This window comes from Varroa jacobsoni, unplaced genomic scaffold, assembly GCF_002532875.2.
Source record: "Varroa jacobsoni isolate VJ856 unplaced genomic scaffold, vjacob_1.0 scaffold_1449, whole genome shotgun sequence".
NCBI classification, from domain to species: Eukaryota; Metazoa; Arthropoda; class Arachnida; order Mesostigmata; family Varroidae; genus Varroa; species Varroa jacobsoni.
Genome location: NW_019214351.1, coordinates 351982 through 375456, shown reverse-complemented (window position 1 = coordinate 375456; position 23475 = coordinate 351982). Strand labels below are relative to the sequence as shown.

General features: G+C 39.3%; 1 protein-coding gene and 1 long non-coding RNA gene across 3 annotated transcripts; one reads left to right on the top strand and one right to left on the bottom strand.

Annotated features, from left to right (window-relative positions):
• Positions 1 to 875: 875 nt before the first annotated feature.
• Positions 876 to 22193, bottom strand: LOC111270137 (uncharacterized). 2 transcript variants are annotated; one of them, XM_022850193.2, is made up of 7 exons: positions 20712 to 22193; positions 20180 to 20410; positions 19825 to 20044; positions 19351 to 19525; positions 18863 to 19060; positions 18504 to 18604; positions 876 to 1222 (listed from the first exon to the last, which is right to left on the bottom strand). In XM_022850193.2, exons 1-7 carry the CDS (start codon positions 20868 to 20870, stop codon positions 1170 to 1172), a joined length of 1137 nt encoding a protein of 378 aa, XP_022705928.1. In that variant the 5' UTR covers positions 20871 to 22193; the 3' UTR covers positions 876 to 1169. The 2 variants fall into 2 exon arrangements, with proteins under 2 accessions (XP_022705928.1, XP_022705927.1); XM_022850192.2 differs by lacking the exon at positions 876 to 1222 and having other exon boundaries at positions 17109 to 18604; positions 20712 to 22191.
• LOC147752160 (uncharacterized) lies at positions 14230 to 17639 on the top strand. Its single transcript, XR_015314869.1, has 2 exons — positions 14230 to 17001; positions 17445 to 17639. It is a non-coding gene; the product is annotated as an uncharacterized LOC147752160 (long non-coding RNA).
• Positions 22194 to 23475: the final 1282 nt, after the last annotated feature.

Sequence of the window (23475 nt, the reverse complement as noted above, 5' to 3'; positions counted from 1 at the left end):
TACAGGAATACTTAGTTATTCTTTCTTTACCTCAGCGCTCATAGGACCATTCAGTTGAGACTTCATATAAGTGCGTATTAAAAAACCATTTATTGACTTCTATGAATAATATGCTAATACACCCCATTGATTTATTTGTTTTCTCTACATATCGATATATTTCTGCACGTCCCGTCTTTTGCAGTATAAATACAGTATCATGTCACCTGCTTTATCCTTTAAAGAACTGGTTTCCTATCCAAAAATAAAAATTCGCAATTCTTTGCGAAGTTAACCAAGCACGCTTTGAAGGCTTTAATGAATTGTCTAAACTCGATTTTATCCATGAATTACAGATATGAGGCTGCAACGCTGATTAAAATATAACAGGCACTCTAGCAATGACTGATTACTCTTGCGCTTTTCAATATCTCGATTTATTGTCATATTTGAAATACTACCTATGGCGTTTGGCCGACTCATAGCGTGTACTTTAGCTAGTCCACTCTAGCAAATATCTTAGCGTACCCATTATCCGTTATGTCCGTGTCATTATCATGAAGGAGTTTATTATTTACCGTAGAAACTAAAATTCGAAATTCCCGGCGTGGTTTAATGAAGAAGAAGAAATGAATGAAAAGTTTCTCTTTTGTACTCAATAGAAAATTGTTGCTATAATATACTGTTGTAGCCGTTCGAACAATCAGAACAACGTCGAAACAACATGTAATCCTCTCAAGTTAAGATAAACCCAACATCATCATGGAACCGCCTACCTTACAAATAGCTTCTCGCCTGCTGCGTGTGCCGAAGTGTTCTGAGTGTGGCCTGATCTGAGTATACCTCTATGCAAGGGGAAAAATTAAAATGACAGAAAGAGAGATTACCACATCACATAACCAGGTAATTATTTACAAATGATTTATTCATTCAGAGCTTGTGCCTAAAAGGACTTGCTGCTGGAGTACCGGGCATTCACAAATAATAACACCTATCTCCATCGCTGTCCTTCTTATCTCTTGCCTTACGCAGACGCTCGTGCGGTGACCACGCTCTGGGGCAAACATCCAGCGTGCAGGTAGCCCAGTATGCCATTATCTGTATACCTTGCGAATATGCTCTAAGTACCTTATCCGTTTGCGAGATGTACCTTAGCTTCCGGTAGCACTTCCGCTTGCTCTGACTTGCGCTTATCTATTTCTCTCTTGACATTCCTGACGATGTAACGAGACGCAACCGCTTGCTGAAAAAACATAACATTGTATTTGAAAAGAAGGTGTACCATAATGTGCTCATCAGAACAGGCGGTTTTCCGTAAGACCTTTTCCTGTTATTACACCAGTCACCATACAGTAAGTTCTTGACCAGAGTGTGGCTCAGATAAAAACGCCTTTGAGGCATGTAGACCAATCTAGTGCATTTGCATCAAAGCTAGTAACGTATCTGCACGATACAGCATTCTTTGCACGAATTAAGTAATTAGCCTGCATTGAATTGTCAGCCCACAAATGTTTTGGACGATGACGTCTTGTTCTCATTCAAGAGTTACTTTAAACTTTACTTAAAGAGCATCTTCTCGCTATCCAATTGCCGCTGATTTTTTTAATGACAGGATTTGTAGAGGATTTCCAGCCAAGGATCGGTCATTAAAGAGAAAACGATTTGTTGTGACGCTAATACTTAGGCTAATACTTAAGAGCCACAGATTTCGGGGTAGCTGGATTTAACTCGGAAGTCTCAACAGGTTTGAAGATTTTTGCACAGTAGACGCTTTCAAAAAAATATAGGGCGTTTTTTTTTATCGGCATTGTAAGAGTAGTGCATCGTGAATAGGTCATACTTCTGACAGTACCTGAAGCCTTAAGTGACGTCTCAATCAGAGTAGCGTTACATTTCAAGGTGCTCGTCTTAATGCACTTTTTTAAATAAAACATATTGTAGGGCGTTGTCAAGTATATAAGATTGCGTTCATACGAATGTACAAAGACAGCCATTTAATCGAAAGCAATTTTCGAATGACACCAAGAAAAAAACAGCTGAGCTTGTTTATGTATATTTTTCTTTATCACAAACTTGGTATGATTTTATTTAAATATAATATCAATAAAGTAGCTTCTGTAGGCTTTCCTCATTGTTGTTTTTGCCTCATTCAATTTTTGGCCAATTTTTCAAGCACATCTAACTTTATCTCTTAAATGACAGCGCAAATATTTTCCTAAAGTTTGTCTACCGTCCGTGAGTTGTAGTGGACCGAGAATTCTTGGGGATATCTACAAAAAGGAGTTACAGCCTAGAAAACACTATCCGGTGCGGCATGGAGACTGGGGATATCATTGGCCATTTTTTTGACAAAACCTTTAGCCTGTAACTCTGTTCACTTGTAGGAAACAATCCCAGACTCTTTCGCAAGCCAAATTGTTGAAAGTTATAACTTGTTTTCAAAACATGAGCTTTTAGCAGCATGATTTGCCTCATGTTGTAACAGATAGCATAATTGCGTCATTAATGAATGGCTTCGGTGAGCGACTGATCTCTAAACGGGGTAACGTGGAACGGTTCCCTAAATTCTGTGACATAACTCCCGCCATTGTATTTTATGGTAGCACCTAAAAAGCGAGGTGCACTACAATCTATGGACCGTGGATAAACTTATGTATATACGCATTTCCATTTTAGACATCAGGCTAGGTATATGTCAAAAAGAGGCCAAACTTTGAGTGAAGCCAATAACAGCTATAAAGAAAGGCAAGGAATCCCACCTTAGTATTTTCTAAACAATTTTACATTTAATTAACATTTTGAACGTACAAAGTTTTCAATAAAAACAAAAACATGTATTTTTTGCACGCATCATTTTGAAACAATTCCCGACTAGGCGCCTGCTCCTGCGTTTGTGTCACTGTCAAGTCAAGAAGCACAAGTTCTTTTTCCTATTGGTCAACAGAGATCAATGAAGAACCGATTTTTCAGCCTGGTTGCTCTTGTATTACGCGAAAATTATTTTTTAATTTGAATTTAACATCTCTTGACTCTTGAACGATTTCAACGACTCAGAACACTTGAGGATCTGAAACGAAGGATGTTCCTCGAAGGAAGCAAGGTGATTTTACACGAGAATTATGCCTAAGCCTCTACATTTCCCGCACGAAGCTTTCCGAACCAAACTTACATAGTGCGAACTGACACTCGTTAAAAGCTTGCTTAGTATTATCTTTAAAAGTACGTGAACATCTAAGTACATATTGGGGGCGATGTCTGTGAGTTGCATGAATCCGTTTGGTTTGACCTCTGTGCAACGAAAAAAGATCGAAGCCGTAGAAATATGTGAATTACCTTGAAGCACATACATGTAATATCGTACACAATAATTGCTTACCAGTTGACCTTAATTTATATAGCGTAATCGCCTAGATAAAACTGGCCTTTTTCTGGGAGGATATTCCTTATGGCTAATAGTACGCTCCTTGAACTTCGTTTGTCCCCGAAGTATTTCTGATGAATCGTTTTCCTCCTGCGTATAGAAGCCAATATTTATGACAGAAAGGCCAGATTATTTATTTATTATCCTTTCATTTGTAAGAGTCCAGTTATTATAAAGGAAGAGGCACGTTATATTTGAAATCAGGAACAATACTGCTGATAGTTGTATCTCAAAAGAAACGTCGCCACGTAAGCTTGCATGATACAACCAAATTAGATCAGACTAGCGCATAACAAAATGGGACGATTATCCTTTTACCCACTATGGTTGAAACATTTAGTTTTATATAGATTTATTATACAGAGTTTAGGCGAATAAAAAATACAAATAGAAAAATGTCTGTTAGACAGCAAAGTGGAGTTTGTCCTTACAATATACATCTTTATGATCGTTTTCTGCGCAACTGTACTGCTGGTTTGTGTGAAAACGTAATTAATTCTAATCTACAGAGTTTTCATGATACCAATAAACAAAGCTCTGGACAAAGAACTTTTCGCAACTGGACAAAGAACAAAGGACGTTACCTTGGACTTCAGTAAACATTTTGTGCTGTCTTGTTTTTCCATATCCACTTGCCTTGTTCACTGTTGAGTTCTGTGTCCTGTGGTTTTATATGTGGTTCTTAACGATCGATCTGTAGGCCAGAAAAAGGCCGACGATGTTCAGACAACGTTCCTCTTATTTCCCGCTGGCCTGTGGCCACCTTTCAGATGTTACTCCATTTCATCATTCACACGTCGTTGCCTATACCTCTACCTTTTGGAACTTATGATTGCACACAATAGCTAATGTGGGCACACGAACAAGCGAAGCACTTAGAAATGACTCGTTTTTTTAAAGTGCTTTTTGGAGGCGCTTTATCTTAGGTGAAAGGCAACCAGACGCCGGTCCTGAACTCTGAAGTCCAAGTAGCTGGCTAAATAGGCAGCAGGAGCAGCAGCAGCAGCAACTCCACTCAAAAGCACCTAGCAACGATCAGCAGTTCGGGCTGAGAAAATTCGCCCCATCAGCTGTTGCAACCAGCCAGTTGGTAACTATGGCAATAAATAGTACTAATACTTGTCGTGGCAGCAGCAAAAAGAATGTATCTTGGTAAATGTACCTGCTCTTTACTGCCGTTGCCGCTGTCGATGCCCCCTTTAGGGACGTTGCTACTGAAGTTTCTTAGGTGTACATCCTTTCGTAGGCAACGTACCGACGGCGTATTCACTCGAATGACGTCCAGTGAGTATTTGCTAAGTTCATATTAACCGATAGATGACAGCTGCATTTCTATATAGATCGAAATATCTCACTGTTTCGTTTCAAAGAAAATATTAACATGCGTGCAGTGCGAGTTTGCCAGAAAACGTTTAGCCTTGGCTAAAATCACGCCCACATTATAGCCGTTACATCTAAATTCCAAAAGAAAAGGTTTTTCCTTATAAATGAGAGGATTTTACCAGATCGTATGATAATGCTTGAAGTTTCTATAGTTTAAATTCTATTTAGATGCCACTGAAGCCATATTTAATTTAGGAAAAGCGAAGTGATGTCTTCTAAAGCAGAATTATATGCTCATCGTGAGCGACAATGCGATACGGAATAATCTCTAAAATTAGATTGAGTTTACGACGCGACGATCCGTAGAGTTCTAAGTATATTTTCTAGGCTTTATTTTCAAGTTGCTGACTATCCTCTATTATAAACCTTCTTAACTAATTACTCAAGTATTCTTTGACAGTTCGGCCGCGGCGGTTCCAAGTTGATTCGAACAAAAGTGCAAATTATAATTAGATTGGGCAGTATGGCGCACACGTTGGATTTCCTTAAGGATAAGTGAACGAAAGCTGTACAGAGGTATACTGTGAGTCGCAAAATCGTCGAGTTAATATTCAAGTATATCTATTTACAGTCGGTTGCAGAAAGAGCAAATTATTAATTGGAGCAAAAATTTTCTTTATACGTAGACTACGAGCGCATCGCTGCGAGTAGCGACTGGGAGACTCCTTGTCTGTTAAAACAACAAATTCGTATCCTGTTTACCTCTCTTCCATTTTCCTTTCCCATCAAACCAATGAAGCTGTCCCGGCCCAGGTATGCTACTTTTGATAAGCTGCGGCAATTAAATACCTTTATAGGCTAGGTGTATGACCCTACTAAACTGTCATACATTAATGACCTTCTCTTTAAACGACGATCGTTTAAGCTCTTCCTCTATCCATCTCTTTTTCGACATTTTGGCAGCAAACTCTTGTGAACCCCAACTAAGCTACCCGTCGCATCTTTTGTCCTTCTTCGAGCGAAACAAAATGTACCGCTGTCGCATCGAAATATGGTTAAATCCTTACCAAACATTTAGCCTCGCTGTTGATATATCCTAAATTTGCCGTCCTGATACGAGTCGCACACGAGTAAAACGCAGCGAGAAGCAACAGTTCGTTGGGGAGTAGAATGACGACTCACGTTGCGAGCGACTGATGTTGGCAACGATATCAAGGTTGATTAGAATATGGACAAGAATAGCAACGATAATAGCAACCACACTATAGTGCCGGCTACAAAAATACCAACACCAGGCCACACAACAGTAGCTTGCGTTAGCAACAAGTAAACAAGGTACGGAGATGGTAAGTGCATAAGTTGAACGACCACACCTATAAATTTGAATTGATTTCAGCTAATAATACCGTTAGTTTAGTAGAAGTTTTCGTGCATAAAACACGACGAAATACCAAAGAATAGCAGACGAAGTGAGCCAACACCGAAGGCCCATTGGAACCGACGCCGCCTGCCTTCAGAGCAGAGAGGATGGTTTATGCGACGCAGCTATAAAGGGCCGCGGACAACGTCCTGCGTGTTGCATAAAAGGCAGCTTGAAGGCTCGAGAGTAGCGAGCATGTTTGTTGCACCGTTTAGATTAGCGTAATCTGCGCCATAGCTAAATTTAATGGCGTAGTAGAGGGGCGCGGATATTGCGGATTAGACGATGCGATTGGACACTGTAAAGGGTTAGGCGACCGGACGACGGATGTGTTCTATACGGGATAGGGCAAAAGTAAACTTAGGATGGAAAAATACGTAAATTGTAGAGGAAAAAAGGTAATCTCTTAGTTCGAAAAAAAAAACGCTATGTTATTACTTGAATCTGATGCTGCTTCGACGCTAAACCCGTTCTGTTTTTAATGTAAGGCAATTATTTCTTTAGCTAGGTCTTTCCCTAGTGCAAGCTCGCTGTTGTTCGGCCTCGTATACATCCTGACACAACGGAGATTATTTCAACAGACCCAGAATTAGGTGCGCGCTAATGAGGAATACATAGAACTATATATCTATAATAATGTTGACAGGCGGGCATAGTAACTTAGTGATTTCCTGCCATGACTCATCAGCGCATTGCTGAGTTCCTTTACTTTATCTAGCTTGTGAAAAATTTAAGTGCCACCACGCAGACACCATGTCTCCGGCATTATTACAGACAAAATCGTTAGTTCGTTATATGCCAAGAATATAACTAAAAAAGCAAGCTAATTTGCGTTTATGAGGCTAACATCTTTCTTTTATCGTTCATTTGTTTTTATTATACTAGTTGTTATAAAACTTGGTCCTGTGATAAAACGCGAACACGTTTTGACGTTATATAGAAACAAATCGAGGCAAAATTAGTGTTACACTAACGACAAATCATTATGATCAAATCAAGGTAAGTCAATCTGTAAGGTATAGCTAATAGTTGATTGTTCCTCTAACCATTTAGAGTTTTGCGTAAATCATCCGTTAAAAGACTAATGTCAGTTTTTGAAAGTTTAATATAGTGGATTCTTCAAAACATTCATTGATACCGTTAATGGAAGACCTTCGTATTAGATGGATAGCAGCAGTGCGTTATGGCCAGTCAGGCAATGACGGCACACCTCAGCCATCAGTGTTTCTATTATTATGTGCGGATCTGTTCTCTGGGAACTCTACGGATCGGAATCATGAAATGTGCAAATCATTTGGGTCATGCAAAGCTACTGTTATTAGCTTATACAGTTATATTATGACAATCACGATTAACGAATATAAAAACATACAAGCATACTAACACATGCTAAAAACACAGCTGGAAAAGGTAGGTTAAAGCACACATATTCTAGGTACAAGTCGTTTTTTCAATATGGCTAAACATCCTTCCGAAAAATTAGCCTTCGGAGCCCAACTAATACGCCCTCGAAAAGTGCCAGTATGAAGTGTCTCTATATGTGTACCTGCAAAAATTGATTTTTAATACCAGCAGCATTTTTTCGGGGGTGTCCAAACACAACCTTGTCGAGCATGTCTCAGTTCTTGTAGTTTCCATTCACAGTACGTTTCCCTGAGTAATTCAGTCAAACATTTTGCGTGCTTAAATTATTATGAACTACAGGTCAAAGTAACGGGACACTTCCTTTGCAGTTGTTAGTTGCATCGTTGCGTATGGCTTCGCTGACGGGACGCGGTTACTGATAAACCAGAATGGCTCTCTTGCGAACTCTACACAGACTGCACACACCTAACGAGCTGTGTTATGTGCTGCGACAAAAAGCTTTTTTCAGCTCCGGGTTGCGTAAACTGAAGATTAAACGGATGCAGTCAAAGATTATAACCAAATATAGTTTCATGCACTCTCGCAAGTGGCTCTATGCTAGCTGACGTTTTACGGGCAGAAAAGATAGAATGCCAGTACTACACGCTACACATGTTAGTGGCACACAGTGATATACATAACTTTTCACGTGATCATCATGTGACGTGCTAGCTGAGGGTATCTGGACCTCTACAATGGCAATAAAAGAAACGAATCTGATTCGTTTTTTCGAGATAAAGACTCGTTAAAGGTTTCGGCCGATACGTAGTGAAGTGTCTTCCTAACTCTTTTACCCTGTCCTTATCGGTTTTCATTAGCTGCGAACAAGTTGCCTGTATCAATTACCTGCATCTGCAAATTGATTTTGATTCATCAAAGTTCTGCCCTTAATGCCATTCCTTCATTCCTAAAAGTTGACCTCATATATAAGGACCACCAGATAAAAACGCTCGTATAACTTGGATACACTTTCCTTTTACATTTTATTCCTGGTCATAATAAAAAAAAAAAAAAAAAACTAACTTGTGTAAGCAAAGTTGCACGTGATGGCAATGTTTTAGAAAGAGCCGCTTTAGACCTGAAAATGACTACTTATCCTTGTGGTCCTCAGTTTGTTTTAGTGTTTACCTATTTATTTAACATATGTATCAATATAAAGTATAAAATTGATATATCGATATGAAAATTACTTTAAAAAGATACTTTACTTTAAAAAAAAGTATCTCCCTTGCTTTGTCATAAGTGTTGCACCAAAAACCGATTCGCTTTAGTATTGTGGACTGGAAATCCATATAATAAATTTGTTACCGTCTGGAGATTTCAGCCGCTGTGAAGATATACGACCTCGAACTAAATGTCTACAATATAGCATTACTGAGGACACCGAATGATCCACTGCAAAAGGCTTATAATCATTCAACTATGAACGACTATAAAGTCAAAAGGGAGCATGTTCGTGCACGTCCATACCGCTATTTGATTAGCACGATCAGGTTATATTTTTAGTGCGTTTTATCTCCAACGGTCAATAAGGCTTCGCACTGTGTATGTTTGCCTGCAGCTAACGAGGTGCTTCTTGTGAACAGCTTTATAAAATCGAGTTGATAGGCTCAATCGACCAACTTGTCCTACTTATTTTTGCGTTATAAAAAAGCATACTTGCGATACGGTTTACATTGAATCGCCTAATGGTTAGACCCGGCAAATAACTATAACGATGCATAAACTGTCACAGATAACAGCTATCCACAATTTGAACAAATCTTAAAATTGCATGACTAAAATCACCGATCGAAAATCAAGTCAGTCACTGTTTAAGTCGTACAAATGTGAGTTCAGACTACGAGAGAAAAAAAAAAATAAATTGTAGCACGTACCGCACGATCAGGTGCAAAATTAGATACGAGGAGCTTGTCATGGCCAACGAAACCAAAATTCTAGCCTAAACACTCACTCCGCACTCAGCCATTTTTGCTGTCGCCGTGTGAGGGATGCAATTGCGACCCAGCTAAACACAAGCAAGAATAATGATTTTGACTATAAGAAGTGTTAAAGCGAGGATACGGATCATAGAACAGTGCAGCTAAAGTGAAAAAAGCATTTATGCAGACAAAATTAGCACAAAGCTCTATGATTTATTTTAATAGTTATTAAAAACGTGAACAAATTGTTGAATAAACGTTGTTAAAATTAGCGTTCATTCCAACCTCATCATATAAACTTTTACGAAAAGAGCGTACCGCAACTGTAGTTCATGATCCACTAACTCGGACAACGAAACTGATTAGGTAAGGTAGGATCTGCACTGAACGAATTGGCCCCAGGACTTCGCTTGCTGGCTACAGCAGATAAACAAATCTATGAGACATCTATACTTCGTTAAATGCCGAAGGTATCATACAAGTATGTCAAAACTATAGCTGGACTACTTGCATCTACCATTATTTATCAAGCCTTCCGCTAACAATGACTCTAACAGCCTAAAACGCATGCGGTATCGGACGTTTGCGCATCGGAAAAACAGCGCAAAACGAAGGGTCAGTCGGCCACGGCTTTTTGGTAGCGACCTGGATGTACACAATTAAAAAAAGTGGCCGCTCGTTGGTAAATCTTTCGGACACTTACGATCTGAAACTGTAACGGGGCCTTAGATACGTTCTACACCACGCACCATGAGACTGCGTCAAGAAGAAACGACTACAGAGTATGTCCTTAAACAAGCCACCGTTCACCATCTTAGGAAAAAAGACACATCGTCCATTTTTCAGAACCTTCATATATCGACACGACATATCCTAAATGCAGAAATACGCGATTTGTCCTCGCCCTTTCCGCGCTATTATTATCGCTCATATATCTAGAGAGCGGAGTAAAAACTCCGATAGTTTATTTATCGTCACGCAACGCAGAACTGGCTCAAAGGTAAACGTTAGACTTTGATGATTAGGCATGAGCTCAGAAGACGATCTGTCCCTTTGAAAAACAGCATGCATGCTTTAATTATCTTTATTTTGAGAGCTTTTATAGTGCTTTTTTTTCGCACATTAGGTTTGTTGAGCGTGCAATTTCGATTAGTGCCGACAAATCTTTGAGGCTTATGGCCCTAATTTTCAGGGGCTCAGTCTATATTTCTACTGCGCTTGACTATCAACATTTTGCTAGATATCGGTAAAAACATTCAATATGCAGAGGTTTTTATATATTCATAAATCTGCATCCTGAGATTGTACAGTCATTGCTCTAGATTAGTCACGAATAGCTTAAACTGCTTGGCTTCCATCTGCTCGAGTGCTACAGGACGGAGCTGTGTGCAATTCCCGTCGATGAGGAAAAAAGAGTGACGATACGTTATCACGAAAATATATATGAAGCCACTATTTATTTTGACTTTCGTTCCAGCTTCGCTTCGTATGCGCTAGGAGAATCAACACAGGTTGGCCGTACCTCTTGAGCAATATAATTTTCACTCCTAATCCAATTAGGACACCTCACTTGCTCAAGCATTTCACGCATAGATGCAACGTCTATTGTACAACGAACGATGATGCTTGATGTAACTTATCACATACATCAAACTTAAATAGGTAACAAATTCGAGACAAATCGCATATTTATTATGTTTACTTTTCCCTAGACAGAATGACGGACAGGTATAAATTTTAACATTCGTTCACTTCACTGTAGCACACATGATAACGCCAACCAACTAACCGGACAACACCAACAAGGTCTAGACATTTGCGTTATGACGGCGTTACAATAGGAGAAACTTGTGACGAAATGATGGTCTGGCAGGAGTTAGAATTGCGAAACAAATATATTGAAACTAATCTGCTGGTATGGAGATTCATGACAGCCTAATATACTATTTATATTGTTTACGGCTGTTTTGTCTTCGAGCTGCTGTTATTATTATTGACTAATAATAATTAACAATAGAGGTAAGTAGGCCGATGTCACTTCTCTCCGACTAGGAAAAGTAACATATTTTGGCCCTAGAGATGTATTTTTATAATATTTTATCATATACAGTCACATCAAGTATCTGGTATCGTTATGCGCATAGATCTTTTTCAACAAAGCATTATATTAAGCAGAGTTCTAAATGGAATTGAAATGCGTATGATACGGAATTAGAGCTAGACACGAAAATCGATTTTGGTACTATGACTGTCTGTCATCTGAACTCTGTTTATTGGATTGCTCTCAAGGTACATAACTAGAGATTTTTCTATACTGCTGAAAATGCAGTATGGTCAGAGGGACGAGCTTAACGCTAGACTGCCACTTTAAATCATGTAGCGGTCGTATCTGCAGTATTCGATGACTCCGATGGCACAAAAGTGTGCTATTTCAAAGATTCATTCGGATAAAACAACATTCGAGCAGAAGACAGGTAGATATTGATAGAGTAAATGTAATATAAGTTGTAAGTTTTAAAAATAGAACCGTCGATAATTTGAGGAACAAAAGAGGATTCGCTTAAAAAAGTTTATTGCTTCCATGGGGTTTGTCGTCAACAATAACTTCATCAAATGTATTGTCATTAATAAGAATCAAGTGCTGAATTACTGCATTTTAATACTACATTCTTCATATATATGCATATTAATATATTAGTATGCATGTTACATACCTTTTTGATTTTTCAACCTATACATTGAAGTAATTGCTTGGTATTTGTTTTAGGGCACGCCAATAAAGAAGAGCAGATGCTTCGTTACGTTGCATTCGAGCGAAAGGGACGTACTAAAAGTAGATTTTGACCTATGATAATCCGTAAATTGATCTATATGATAATCAATCTCTCTCCGTTTCTAAGGACTCTCAAATAGTCTGTTCCAAAGAGAAACGATACCGTTACCTCACCGATGAAGAATTCAATCGATTGCCCAAACATGGAGAAATCTTTCAAACAGAACACTGACAGGTTAATACAGGAAGTCTCTGAGCACGTAGAGGCAGGTTGGACTTGTTCGATATTCGGCCTGGGGGTGTACAAGTGAACATCGCGAGCACATCAACTTGTGTACAATTACTGTAGCAAGCAAATTAGATTGTGGACTATATGGCGAGTCACATGTACACAATGCTGATTATCATCCTTGGCGTTTGTAGTTATGCGTTAATTCCGTAGTCGTTATAGCTGAAACGCAGGCGGTGCTCCTACTTTGTCATAGCCTGATTCTGCTTTTACGATGGGGTTTATGGCAAAATTACCAATGCAGAAGCTACGAATAACTCATTCGAACTTCTTTAGAGAAAAAAAAAGTGCAACTTTATACGCATCGCCGTAACAGATAAAAGTGTTGCGGTACATATCTATCACTTGTGGTATGCTTTTGTACTTCAGGAAATAATGCAAACAGACCGAACGAGGATTTTGTGTTGTTTTATAGAGCGACAGAAGCAGTTCACTATGTTCAAATATCGCTTTTTTCTATTGATCTTCCAACTGGTTTCAAACCAATTGGCACTGGTCACTGAAAATTTTGGATTACGTTTGTATAAATTAGGCAACTAATACAATTGAAATTGTTATTTTTTTTGTTTTTATACTATTACCACCATTATCATGCTTATCTGTTTGCCATGTAAAAATGGAAGTAAACTTAGTTTACGCTGGAGCCAGAAGTTCCAACAAGTTATACAAGTCTTTACACCTTGATTTTGATTCTCCTATTTTTGATTGAACGTTGCTGAGAAATCGAAAGCAAACGCCCTTCTAGAGCGAGAAGGGCCATTGCATAACGATAAATTGACCTCCAAATACTTTTTCAGCCTCACTCGTTTACAGTCGATGGATTTTAGATGTTTGCTTATTAGCACGTCCGTAGGGTTTTTATGCCTCCAACAAAGCTCCATACGATCTCTCACATTCAATTTCGATATCATCTCATTGTGAAGCTAACTTCGAAAACAGTACGCTCATCTCGTGCAAACAAACGCCATTATATTGGCGGGCCGTTTTGAAAAAAGCTGATACTTTTAAAAAGGATTTTTTTTTATTTCTGCTAGCCTGGTGGGGGTTACGCTAATAAGTCGGTCTGTATAGGGTAACTCCGCATTTCGGCGGCCGCCAACACTATCTTCTATTTGATTTTCTACATTTAGTGAAATATTGCCAAATCTACCTGGCTGTGTAAGCACCTTTCTATGTGCCTATAAGGAAACTTTTATCACTATCAAATGTACAGATGTACAGACATACACGTCTTGTCGCAAGGAACTACCATTGATACGTCGACGCTTCATATCCAAGAACAATGCGTGAAATCACGGAGTATTTATCATTACGGCGCAAGGTAAACGGACGTTTACTTTAACTGTCGCAGTAATACAACACGCATTCACATGATAGCTATGTGATTCTTTCCTCGCTTTATGGAAAATTTTATAAGCACTGATTTTGCAGAAAAAGCATATACTTATTATATTGGGATATACCTAAACAAAAGCCATTTATCTATACTGAATAAGTGTGCTAACATGTCCTCTATTACCTACAATAACTCATTTTGTACAGGTAGAAATGCTATGTAATATTCCAAGGGTTTGTCTTGCTGCTTCGAAAACGAGTGATCATGCTCTGCTTTTACTACTTGGGAGAGGTGGACTTTGCATTTTACCTAGATAATTACGTATATTGCATAAAACCAAGTTTGCATTGACTTACTGGCCAGTAGATCGTTAATAGTCGCCGGGATGTTATTGCCGTAACATAGTTCTGCTTGCCGAGACTAACCAAATGATTTGCCACTCGGACACTGTCGTCGTTCGTAATGACGTCTTCTAACTAGAGTTTTACTGCGGGATATCGTTCCATCTTGGAGCGGGACACCGGTAAAAGTTTGTCCTGTCGCGGGTGGCCTCGCGGCATCATCAACTGCTGACCGTGTTCGGTCAAATCAAACTACCAATGTCTCAGCTGGCTAAAGCAATTTCATTTTTAGAAAGGTCCGACTAATACACGGACCCACATATACATTTACTGACATGGTAAGTTGCCGGTATGCACAGAGGCAAAGGAATGGACAAGACGATAACGGTTTCCTGTTCCGGCAACAGTTTTTCTTCTTATAGCAGGATGATATGTAAATAAACTGACATTTTTTTCTTTTATTTGACTGAACTTATTATTAATGACTGTTTTTTCTTTTAATGTTGAGTTACGCTCTATCGTATACGTCAGGCTCATTATTGGCCTTATAGTCTTACGGGTTATTACCTCGAACCAGCTGATGTAGATGAATCTGGCCTAGAAACCTGAAATCTGGCTCTATATAACAGCAATCATAATAATATTAGTATTTCTGCTTGGTATAAACGACATTTATTAAACTTTTGAGTAATACATTTTACTTTTATTATTTGGCGTCAAACACAAACGTTTCCGAACTCAAATGATATGGATGCGAACTAGGACTATCGATGTAAGTTAGTCTTTTGCAAATTCAATAAAACTAGGAGAACCAAATTTGAGCCTATCTTGGGGGCTATACATGCTGTCAATTTTATTCATTGATGACTGCCGCTGCTGCCGCCGCTTGAAACCTTACTTCTTTTCGCCTTAGGCTCTAGTAAGTCACAACGGACAACGCACCGCCCGGAGACAGTAGTTTTCATACTTTACCGACCAGAATGTGCAGAGGTTGTTAAAACCCACATTTTCTTACTAACGTTGACACCGCAGGAAAGGGGCGGTCACTGGGGGTGCTCTGTTCTGGAGACACCCCTAGTTGTCCCCTTTCTGTTTTTTCTCCTACTGCGCCACTGACGGTGTAACCGCTTGCACCAGGAGCATCTTTTAGCCAAGCGAATGGACGCCTAACCGTCTTACTCCTCAGTTCTTTTTCTCTCTCTCAATTCCCGTTTGGAGCGACGAGCAGTTCTCCTTTGCTTGGCAGCAGTTTGTCCTTCATTGACAAAATGGTAGGCAGCGACGGGCGAGTGCTAGTGACGTCCCATTTCTCTGGAATACCAGCAGCAGGCGCACCACTAGCATTGTGGTCCTATGTGTGCGTGTGGCATGCTTGCTCTGGTTCTATCCTACTGGCCTGCATCGTGTATAAGAGTGACTCTGTGCGCATTTTAGTTTGTGTGTGTTTGTTCATGTGGGCGTCTGAGTATCTAAGTCGACTGGGAGCGGTGGTGCGATGGTAGAAAACACGCTTGGTCCTCGGCGCCGCCGCTTTCTGCCGCTGCCTGACGTGTGCTCGGTCCTAGAGGCCACCAAAACAGCAGCAGCAGCGTGGAAAAGTCGGTCAGGAATGGAGAAACTGGAAATAGCTGAGACCTGAACGAAAACGACAGGCAGCTTGGGTTGCTGAATGGGAAAGAGGAGAGCACGCAAGTGGTCTCGAACGACAGTCGAATCTACCGTCCCGCTGAGATCCTTTCCTGTAGCAGCCCAATAAGTGTGCCTGGTGGCCGATAGTGGCTACCCGGACGCTGGTTGGCGCTCGATTGCCTCTTTCTCGAAAAAGAAGCTAGTACAGACTAAGCAATCGAAGAGAAAAAGGGAGTAGGGGCGTTCAAGGACTCAATGAACGAAAGAATCCTCTGAGCAGTAATGGGACGTTAGCAAGCCACGAAGGGGCAGAAGTGAACAGGGAGGACTGCACTCCTGCAGTAGTAACGGGCATCAGTTGCCTTTAGTTTAGTGGTTAATGTATGGGGTTCTCTGGGCTTCTGACCAGTATTGTGCTATAAACTACTTACGCGATGTCTACTAGTGGTCAGAGGCTCCGCCGAAATTATTTCATTAGCCGTTATATCTACCGTAAATCTATCTTTAGACGAGGTCACCGTTCAGCGCTCCCATAACGACTACAAGATTCACAGCCTTCGGTAATCGAATAAGAATACGTTCTTTTCTTTTAGTAAGTCTTCCTGAAGAAGCGGCGGCTTCTTCATCACAGCCTATAATACACTCATAGTTATAGGTAGGTTGACGAAAGATCAATACGAGCAGATGCGAACTGTCGCTCACAACAAAGTTTTTACAAAGTCGTTACAATATGAGTGAGATCGATGTAGCCGGGAAATTTATGGAGTGCCCTCGTTTGCGTGTATTTTCGGCCCTGTCACACAAGCCTTTTGTGCAAATAAAATGCAAAGCAAGAAAGTTGTATTACGCGACGTTATTGCATTGTGCGTGTCGCATTGAGCTGATTTCTATAAATCAAATTTTAAGTAAGGAATTACAAGCAAGGTCACAACAGTAACGCATTTTTTTTGATAACCAAAACGCCCGCAGCGTGCGACTTACTGTTTCCGCAGCTGGAGGAAAAGCTTGACCACACAACCGCCAGAAGGTTGCGTCAACTAGAACTATATGAGTCTATACTTGCTTAAATATGTAACAGATGCCTCAAGCGTTAATAGTTTTAGCGCGCATTGACCTTCGCACGTTGAACGCGGGTGGCTTCCGAACGAACCGTAACACAAAAAGGTACTAGACATAGAAACTCTGCATAACTTTACTAATTACTACTTCGAATAGAATTAGCATCTATTTTTTGCTATGTTAGCAAAATCAATGCAGGGAAGGCAAATCCGTTCTGTTGAACTACTACAATGGCTATATTTGTACATTGGTTCATCATTCGTAGCGATAAAGGTTTACTGTTAAAAGAAGAAACGTTTGTAATTTGATGTAGTAGGTCCAAAGCACAACTGGGGTTTAAACAGTTTTGACTACGTTCGTTGAAATGGTGGAAAAGGCGGAGTTGATTTTTCGAAACAAATTTCTAAGACGGAGAATTTTTAACGGAAGTGTCGACGGTTAGACGAATGAGACAGCAATGCTTCAGAGGTTTAATATGAGATTTTGGCTGGAAGAACTTCTTCCTCGTCTTGCGAATTTTTTTCTTTTTCTTTCTTTTTTTTTCACAGATCCCAGAAGAGTTGTCAACAAAATGAAATGCGGGAGTAGAAGTGGCTCTAGCGGTAATGAGCATTGTAAGGGTGAGTAGATCCCAAGGGGTTGGTGCCGTTAATCGATTTCGTTTCAATAGTTCGGTCTAATCCACCGTCAATATCTCTGCTCACTAACTGTCGTATAAATGCAATACTCTATTATTTGAAAAATCAGATGTAAATCAGCCAGAAGCACATGTAGATACTAAAGAACCCAAGTTTAAACATTACGAGTACATCCAACTTTTTATGGCGAATTTTTTTGGAGTTTTCAAAACCGATATTATCTATAGCGCAAGCAGATGTGCAATTATATGCCTTTCATTATTATTCTGTTAGTGTTACCTCCTAGTAAATAACATCGTAAATATTTAATCAACTATATTCTCAAATCGAGATATCTTACATTCCCAATGTTTTTTTACATTTACGGACATGGCCCGCTAAATTAAATTAAAACAGAGGAACAAAGCAGGTTAGTGTAAGATAATCATGTTCGTTCAGCCCCAGTAGAAATACTTCTGCGACCGACCACGGCTATAAAGAAACCCATACGTCATCTAAAGATGTCTGTAGGGTCATTCAATAGAAATTAGACTGGTATTATATTAGTACATATTACTTATGCAGAACATCGCTGTACGACAGGATTACGATAACTGGTAGGTAGTCTCGAGTCCTCTGCACAACATACACGTGTGGAATAATATATATATATAAAAACCAGACGGGTAGCCCTATGCTTGGACATATGTCGAAATTGGGTCCACTAGTAACTAGTGGACCTAGTTTCGCTCAATAAAGATAAAGAACGCTAAAGTCGTACTTTAAAGTACAAGAAAATATTTCGTACTTCGTATAAGAGGTATTTTCTAGATATTCCGAAAGTAAGATTTTGGGAAATTTCCTCCATTTTCCTTCTGAAGGACTTTCAGTATCCCCACAAATTAAAAAAATTAATTGCATCCGGCTCATTCTCGAACATACTTATCGCTGAAGTGAACTTCCACTGCCCTAAAAAATATTTATCCTTACAATAGCGCGGTAACGCCGAAAAATTCGTAAGAGCCACCAGCAGTGGGGGTAGTGGTGGTCGGTCATCTGAGATTATGCCGTATTGACCATACATAACAGATCTGAAATTAAGCAAATCAAAACGTTTATCTAGCGATTAGTCAAATCCTATACTTGCGGAGGGTGAGCTTGTTAGTGAACGGAATTGCGTATTTTACGGAAATTAATATGCTTAGAGATAGGGTTGTAATACGTATATGAATAATTCCGTGTTAACGAAATCGGAAGCTCTTCGTTTAACACAGAAGAGAAGTATGGCTTTGGGGATCTTCCGTACGAAAACTGATTTAAATAGAGTTGGAGTTCATAGATTACCACACCTGGCCATTTCTCCAAATGTCTTCTTATAACTCTTTATATTCTCCTCATTAAACGATATAGGTCTGCCGTCGCCGGGTTTCACGCCATCAAGACGATGCCTGGATAGAAGGTGGATTGCGCGGAAATCACGCCAGCGTGGGGAACATGCATTGTAAAGTACCGCTCGTAAATCATGAACGCCAAAATCCCACGGAACCCTGAAGCACAAAACGTGGAAGACCCATATGATAAGCATTATAGTGTTCACTGGAGCGACTTAGTATCCTCCTGAGCATTTGAAAACAGTTGAAACGTTTTTTTCTTTTCATTTACTATAAATCGGAAACCATCTGCAATGGTAAAAAAAGTCTGGAGATTTTCACTGGAAATTATTAATATTTTTTACGAGAAACGCGGATATTATGGGACACGATATTATTCGGGTGATTGCAGATGCATAGTAATTACCGAGAGAAGCGCCAATCTAGCACTAAATGAAGGCACTCACGCGTGAACAATTGTTGGTTTTTTAAAAAGAATAGATGTCGTGGGAAGTTCTCCAGCATTGTAGTACCATCGGTCAGGCTTGTAATATCGATACGATTCAAGCCATAGGCGCAAAAAACGTGATGAACGATGTCCTACGATAACCTGAGTACCAAGATACTGTTTTGGTGGTACACCTGTCAAAATATAACCCATCCTTGATTTGTTTTCAGACTGGTTCTTGAACTTAAAAGTATGCTATTCTAACTCGTGGACGTACTTTAGTAAACATCCTGGCTGGCAGTAACAATCAAGAAATTACAACAAGATAAGAACAATCAAAACATATACAACGCGAAAGTAAGTAAATGTTTTAATCTGTTACGCACTACGGTGTCCAAGGACAGTATGGCATGAAGTATGCTATGCCCGACTTTGGAAAGGAAGAACAGAATAAGGCAAAATAGCGGTATAATAAGTATTTTAAAAAACCAACCGATGGCGAGTTCAAATCGTCTGTAGAAGTCCAAGTGTTTAATTAGAAACACATCGGTATCGAGGTAGATGCCACCGTAGCGTTGCAAAATCCGTATGCGAAGTACATCAGACGCGTGATGCAACGAGCTCAATTTTCGACCCCACACATGCGTTGGGACACTTACCGGAACGAGGTTAAGGTTTGGAATTCGGGTTACTTGAGACCAATACTTCCCGCTCTGGAAACGGTAATTAAAGATATGAATAGCTCAAATGGCGAGATCGTGTAGTACTTTCGTTGACTATAATTGCACTGGCTGCGAATTGAATATAGTCGTGGTTACTCCATTGAAAAAAAGAAAGACTAATCTTGCCTTTAAGTAATCGCAGTAATCACAGTGTATGAGAATCCGCTCTGGTTTTTGAGCCAACCAGGCCGCTTTGATGCAGACAAGTTCTTCGAAGGTCAAGTCGCTTTTGTTACCGATCTTGATGAAGTGAATGATGTTTGGCACTATAGGGAAGGCAGCACCCAATACATTATCGAAATTATCAAAATCTATGCCGAAGTCACCGTTCAACAGTAAGTAATTTAACCAGGAGTTCTGAAATGTAATTATCAAGCATAATGACAATGGTACTGTCATCTCACACTTTGAACTAGTCTGTTATAAGCATATCACTGATCTTAATGATGCTAAGTAGTCCGCTTGCAGTTATTGGCGTATGATCGGAAATAAATTTATCTACACGCACTATTTTTTACTTCTAAGCTTCCGAGGTATATATATTAGCTGCTGCTTCTCCTAATTCAAGACTCCTAATTTTAAGTTGTAAAGGGATAGACCCAATACGCTTAGCTTAGGTAAAAAGAATCAACAAAATGCACCCGAAAACTAAAATTACCTGGTTATCCCATTGACGTAACACGACGTAAACAGTGGCAATCAGCGTAAGAGCTATAAGGTACCTTTTCCAGGGTTTAGCATGAACTACTCTCAATAAACAACAAATAATCCTGTTTTGGAATTTACAAAATATTCGAGAGCTCATCGCTTGTGACATAACGTAATACCGCGAAAACAGACCGTTGTTTATGCATAGTCTAATCAAAACAGAAATTGCGATAACAAAGCGTTATTCAAAAACTTCAGTCAATACTAGGCATATAGCCATTGTGCAACACTGCTACTGGGCCTTGGAGGTGTTTCATCGTAATAAAACATTGGCTCAATGAACACAACTTATTCACATCATTTTTGTTAAAGTATAGTTACTTCCCTGCTAAATACATTTGTTTTTTGCTGTTCGTTCATACAATTTACCAATAACTAAAGCAATGAGACAAGGTAACGTATTGTTCTTGTTACTCGTAGTAAACAGACACAAATAGACATTAACGGAGTAAGGTAGTGTTTCAAATTTATAGCAATATCAAGCGTCACGCGATTTTTATAGCTTGTCTTTGCGCATATTCGTATGTGTTTGTTATGGCAGGTTGTGTTCTGCATGTCTTTTGTTATGATTTCGCTAGTTTCTGCGTGTTCCACCTGCCGCTTTTCGTGTTCAAGTGTCGGCTGGTGTTTGGCGACAACTGTGTCGTTTCCTCCTCGCCACTGAACGACGCTAAACTTATCGAATGCTACAAGCAGAAAGTCTTTTCAGTCCGCCAACGACGATATGAAACAGTAATTTCATTGGCTCTTCTGCTTCGTCTACACCAACGACAGAAGACGTCTTGAGGGAAGAGAGCCACTTGTATTATTTAATTGTATTATTAGAAATTTTTCTTCAAAGATTCTTTTCCTAGAAAAGTTTATAGACCAACAACTACATGACAGTATGGTGTTGATCGTTTACTTAATTAAAAACCTTCTTTGTCCATACAGGTTATGTGGTTTAATTGCTTATTCGGGAGTACGGTTTGAAAAGGTTTTTAGCCTTAAAAAGTATGATTACTTGGCTAGATAAGCATGGTGCTACTTAGAGATTACTGATACTCAGGATCTATTTGACGATGATGAGGATTTAGTACTAGGATAACACACAGTATTCTGTCCACCAGCATAGCATGTATTGCTGACACTGGTGACTTACGTCAACATCGGTACGATGTGTTGAAGTGCTACAGTACAGAGAAGTTTCTGGGTGTTTATAAGGTATTGCTGTTATTTCAGATAATTAAAGCAACGCCTTTTATTATAAAGCTCTCGAGCTAGCAACGTAACCGTTTATAAACACAAAACGTGTTATTGCGGAAACACTTATTTCAATCTTCTGCCACCAATTGATAAAGCATTGCAAGATGTACCCCTTTACTTATTCTAGTTACTATACTGATACATGATAATAAAGGTAGATCTTCTTTCTGGTTCTATAGATTTATTTCTAATTTTTCTAAATAAAAAAAAAAGGTTTTGTTTTACATTTGCAGTTTTCGCAATTTTTCGCAGGGTTGCCCATTATCGTCACACGTTACGAATGAGCACGAAATACCACACTTCTCGCATCATGTAAGGTTTCTTTACAAACCCACTACCAGCTATTTAGTGGACTACTATTAGATTAATACAGACTCTCCTTAAACCTAATATTAGATAACAGATTGTGCAATATTTTCAGTTTGACGAAACTCCCGGTAGTTTTTTATAGGAAGGCATAATCACATACAGTTCCGTTATGAGCAGCGCTCTGGTTGTAGGATTATTACTACTCAGTAGGCGTAAAAAGAAGAACCGAATCTGTTATGAAATAAAAAGTATTATAAAAAGTTTACTTTCGAATAAAAAGCATTGTTTGATAAGATAAAGCGCTATCATATTGCAAAGCAATCGAAACATTCGTTTTTTTTTGCAAAAATGAATCGATCTGCGCTTCTATGGACCTTGTTCTTCTCTGAAGCTCAGTTCTCTTATCTTTCATAGTCAGGGATTGAAAATGTCGTTTCCTCTATACATTCAACGTACTCGTCCACCTATAGAGATTAGTAGCATCCTTATTCTGCATGAGCCTCTTTATAAATAGATTACGTTTCCAAATCTTCATTGAAGGTTCATCTATCACAACAATTAAATAACAATGAGCAATGTTTACGGTACTCGCGCTGGTGGGGCTAGTTTGTGGTCATTCAAGACCAGCTCTGCCGTACTGTATACCAATTGCGCTTATTTCCCAACTTTTTGCCATGAGCTAGTACTCGTACAATATCTACTACGGTTTAAGCATTTGCACACAAGTCATATACCATTAAGCAATGTACGTAATGTGCTCAAGGCGCCTTGTTTTGTCGAACAGATTTGGAAATGCAAACAAAAAGCTGTGATACAAAAATATCGTGTATACGTAATTTCCAAACTAAATCAGCCGTCCCCTAGTAGAAAGGTATCCCTGACATCCGTTATCGCTTTCCGCAAGGTTTCACTGACCCGGAGCGCTTGTGTGATTTTTTTGGAAAGCATAATATAAAAATTAGACAGAAATATTTTCTCAGAAGGTAGTCGATATATAAATAAAAGCAGTCTATTGAGACAATTGGCTTAGTTTACACCTTAGTAGTTTGTCTTTTGTTAGCCTAATGAAATTTGCGTTTAGTTTTGTGGAAATGCCCGCTTGTCTCGTGCAACTTAGTAACACTGTTTGACAAATCAACATAGTAAAAACGGCTACGATA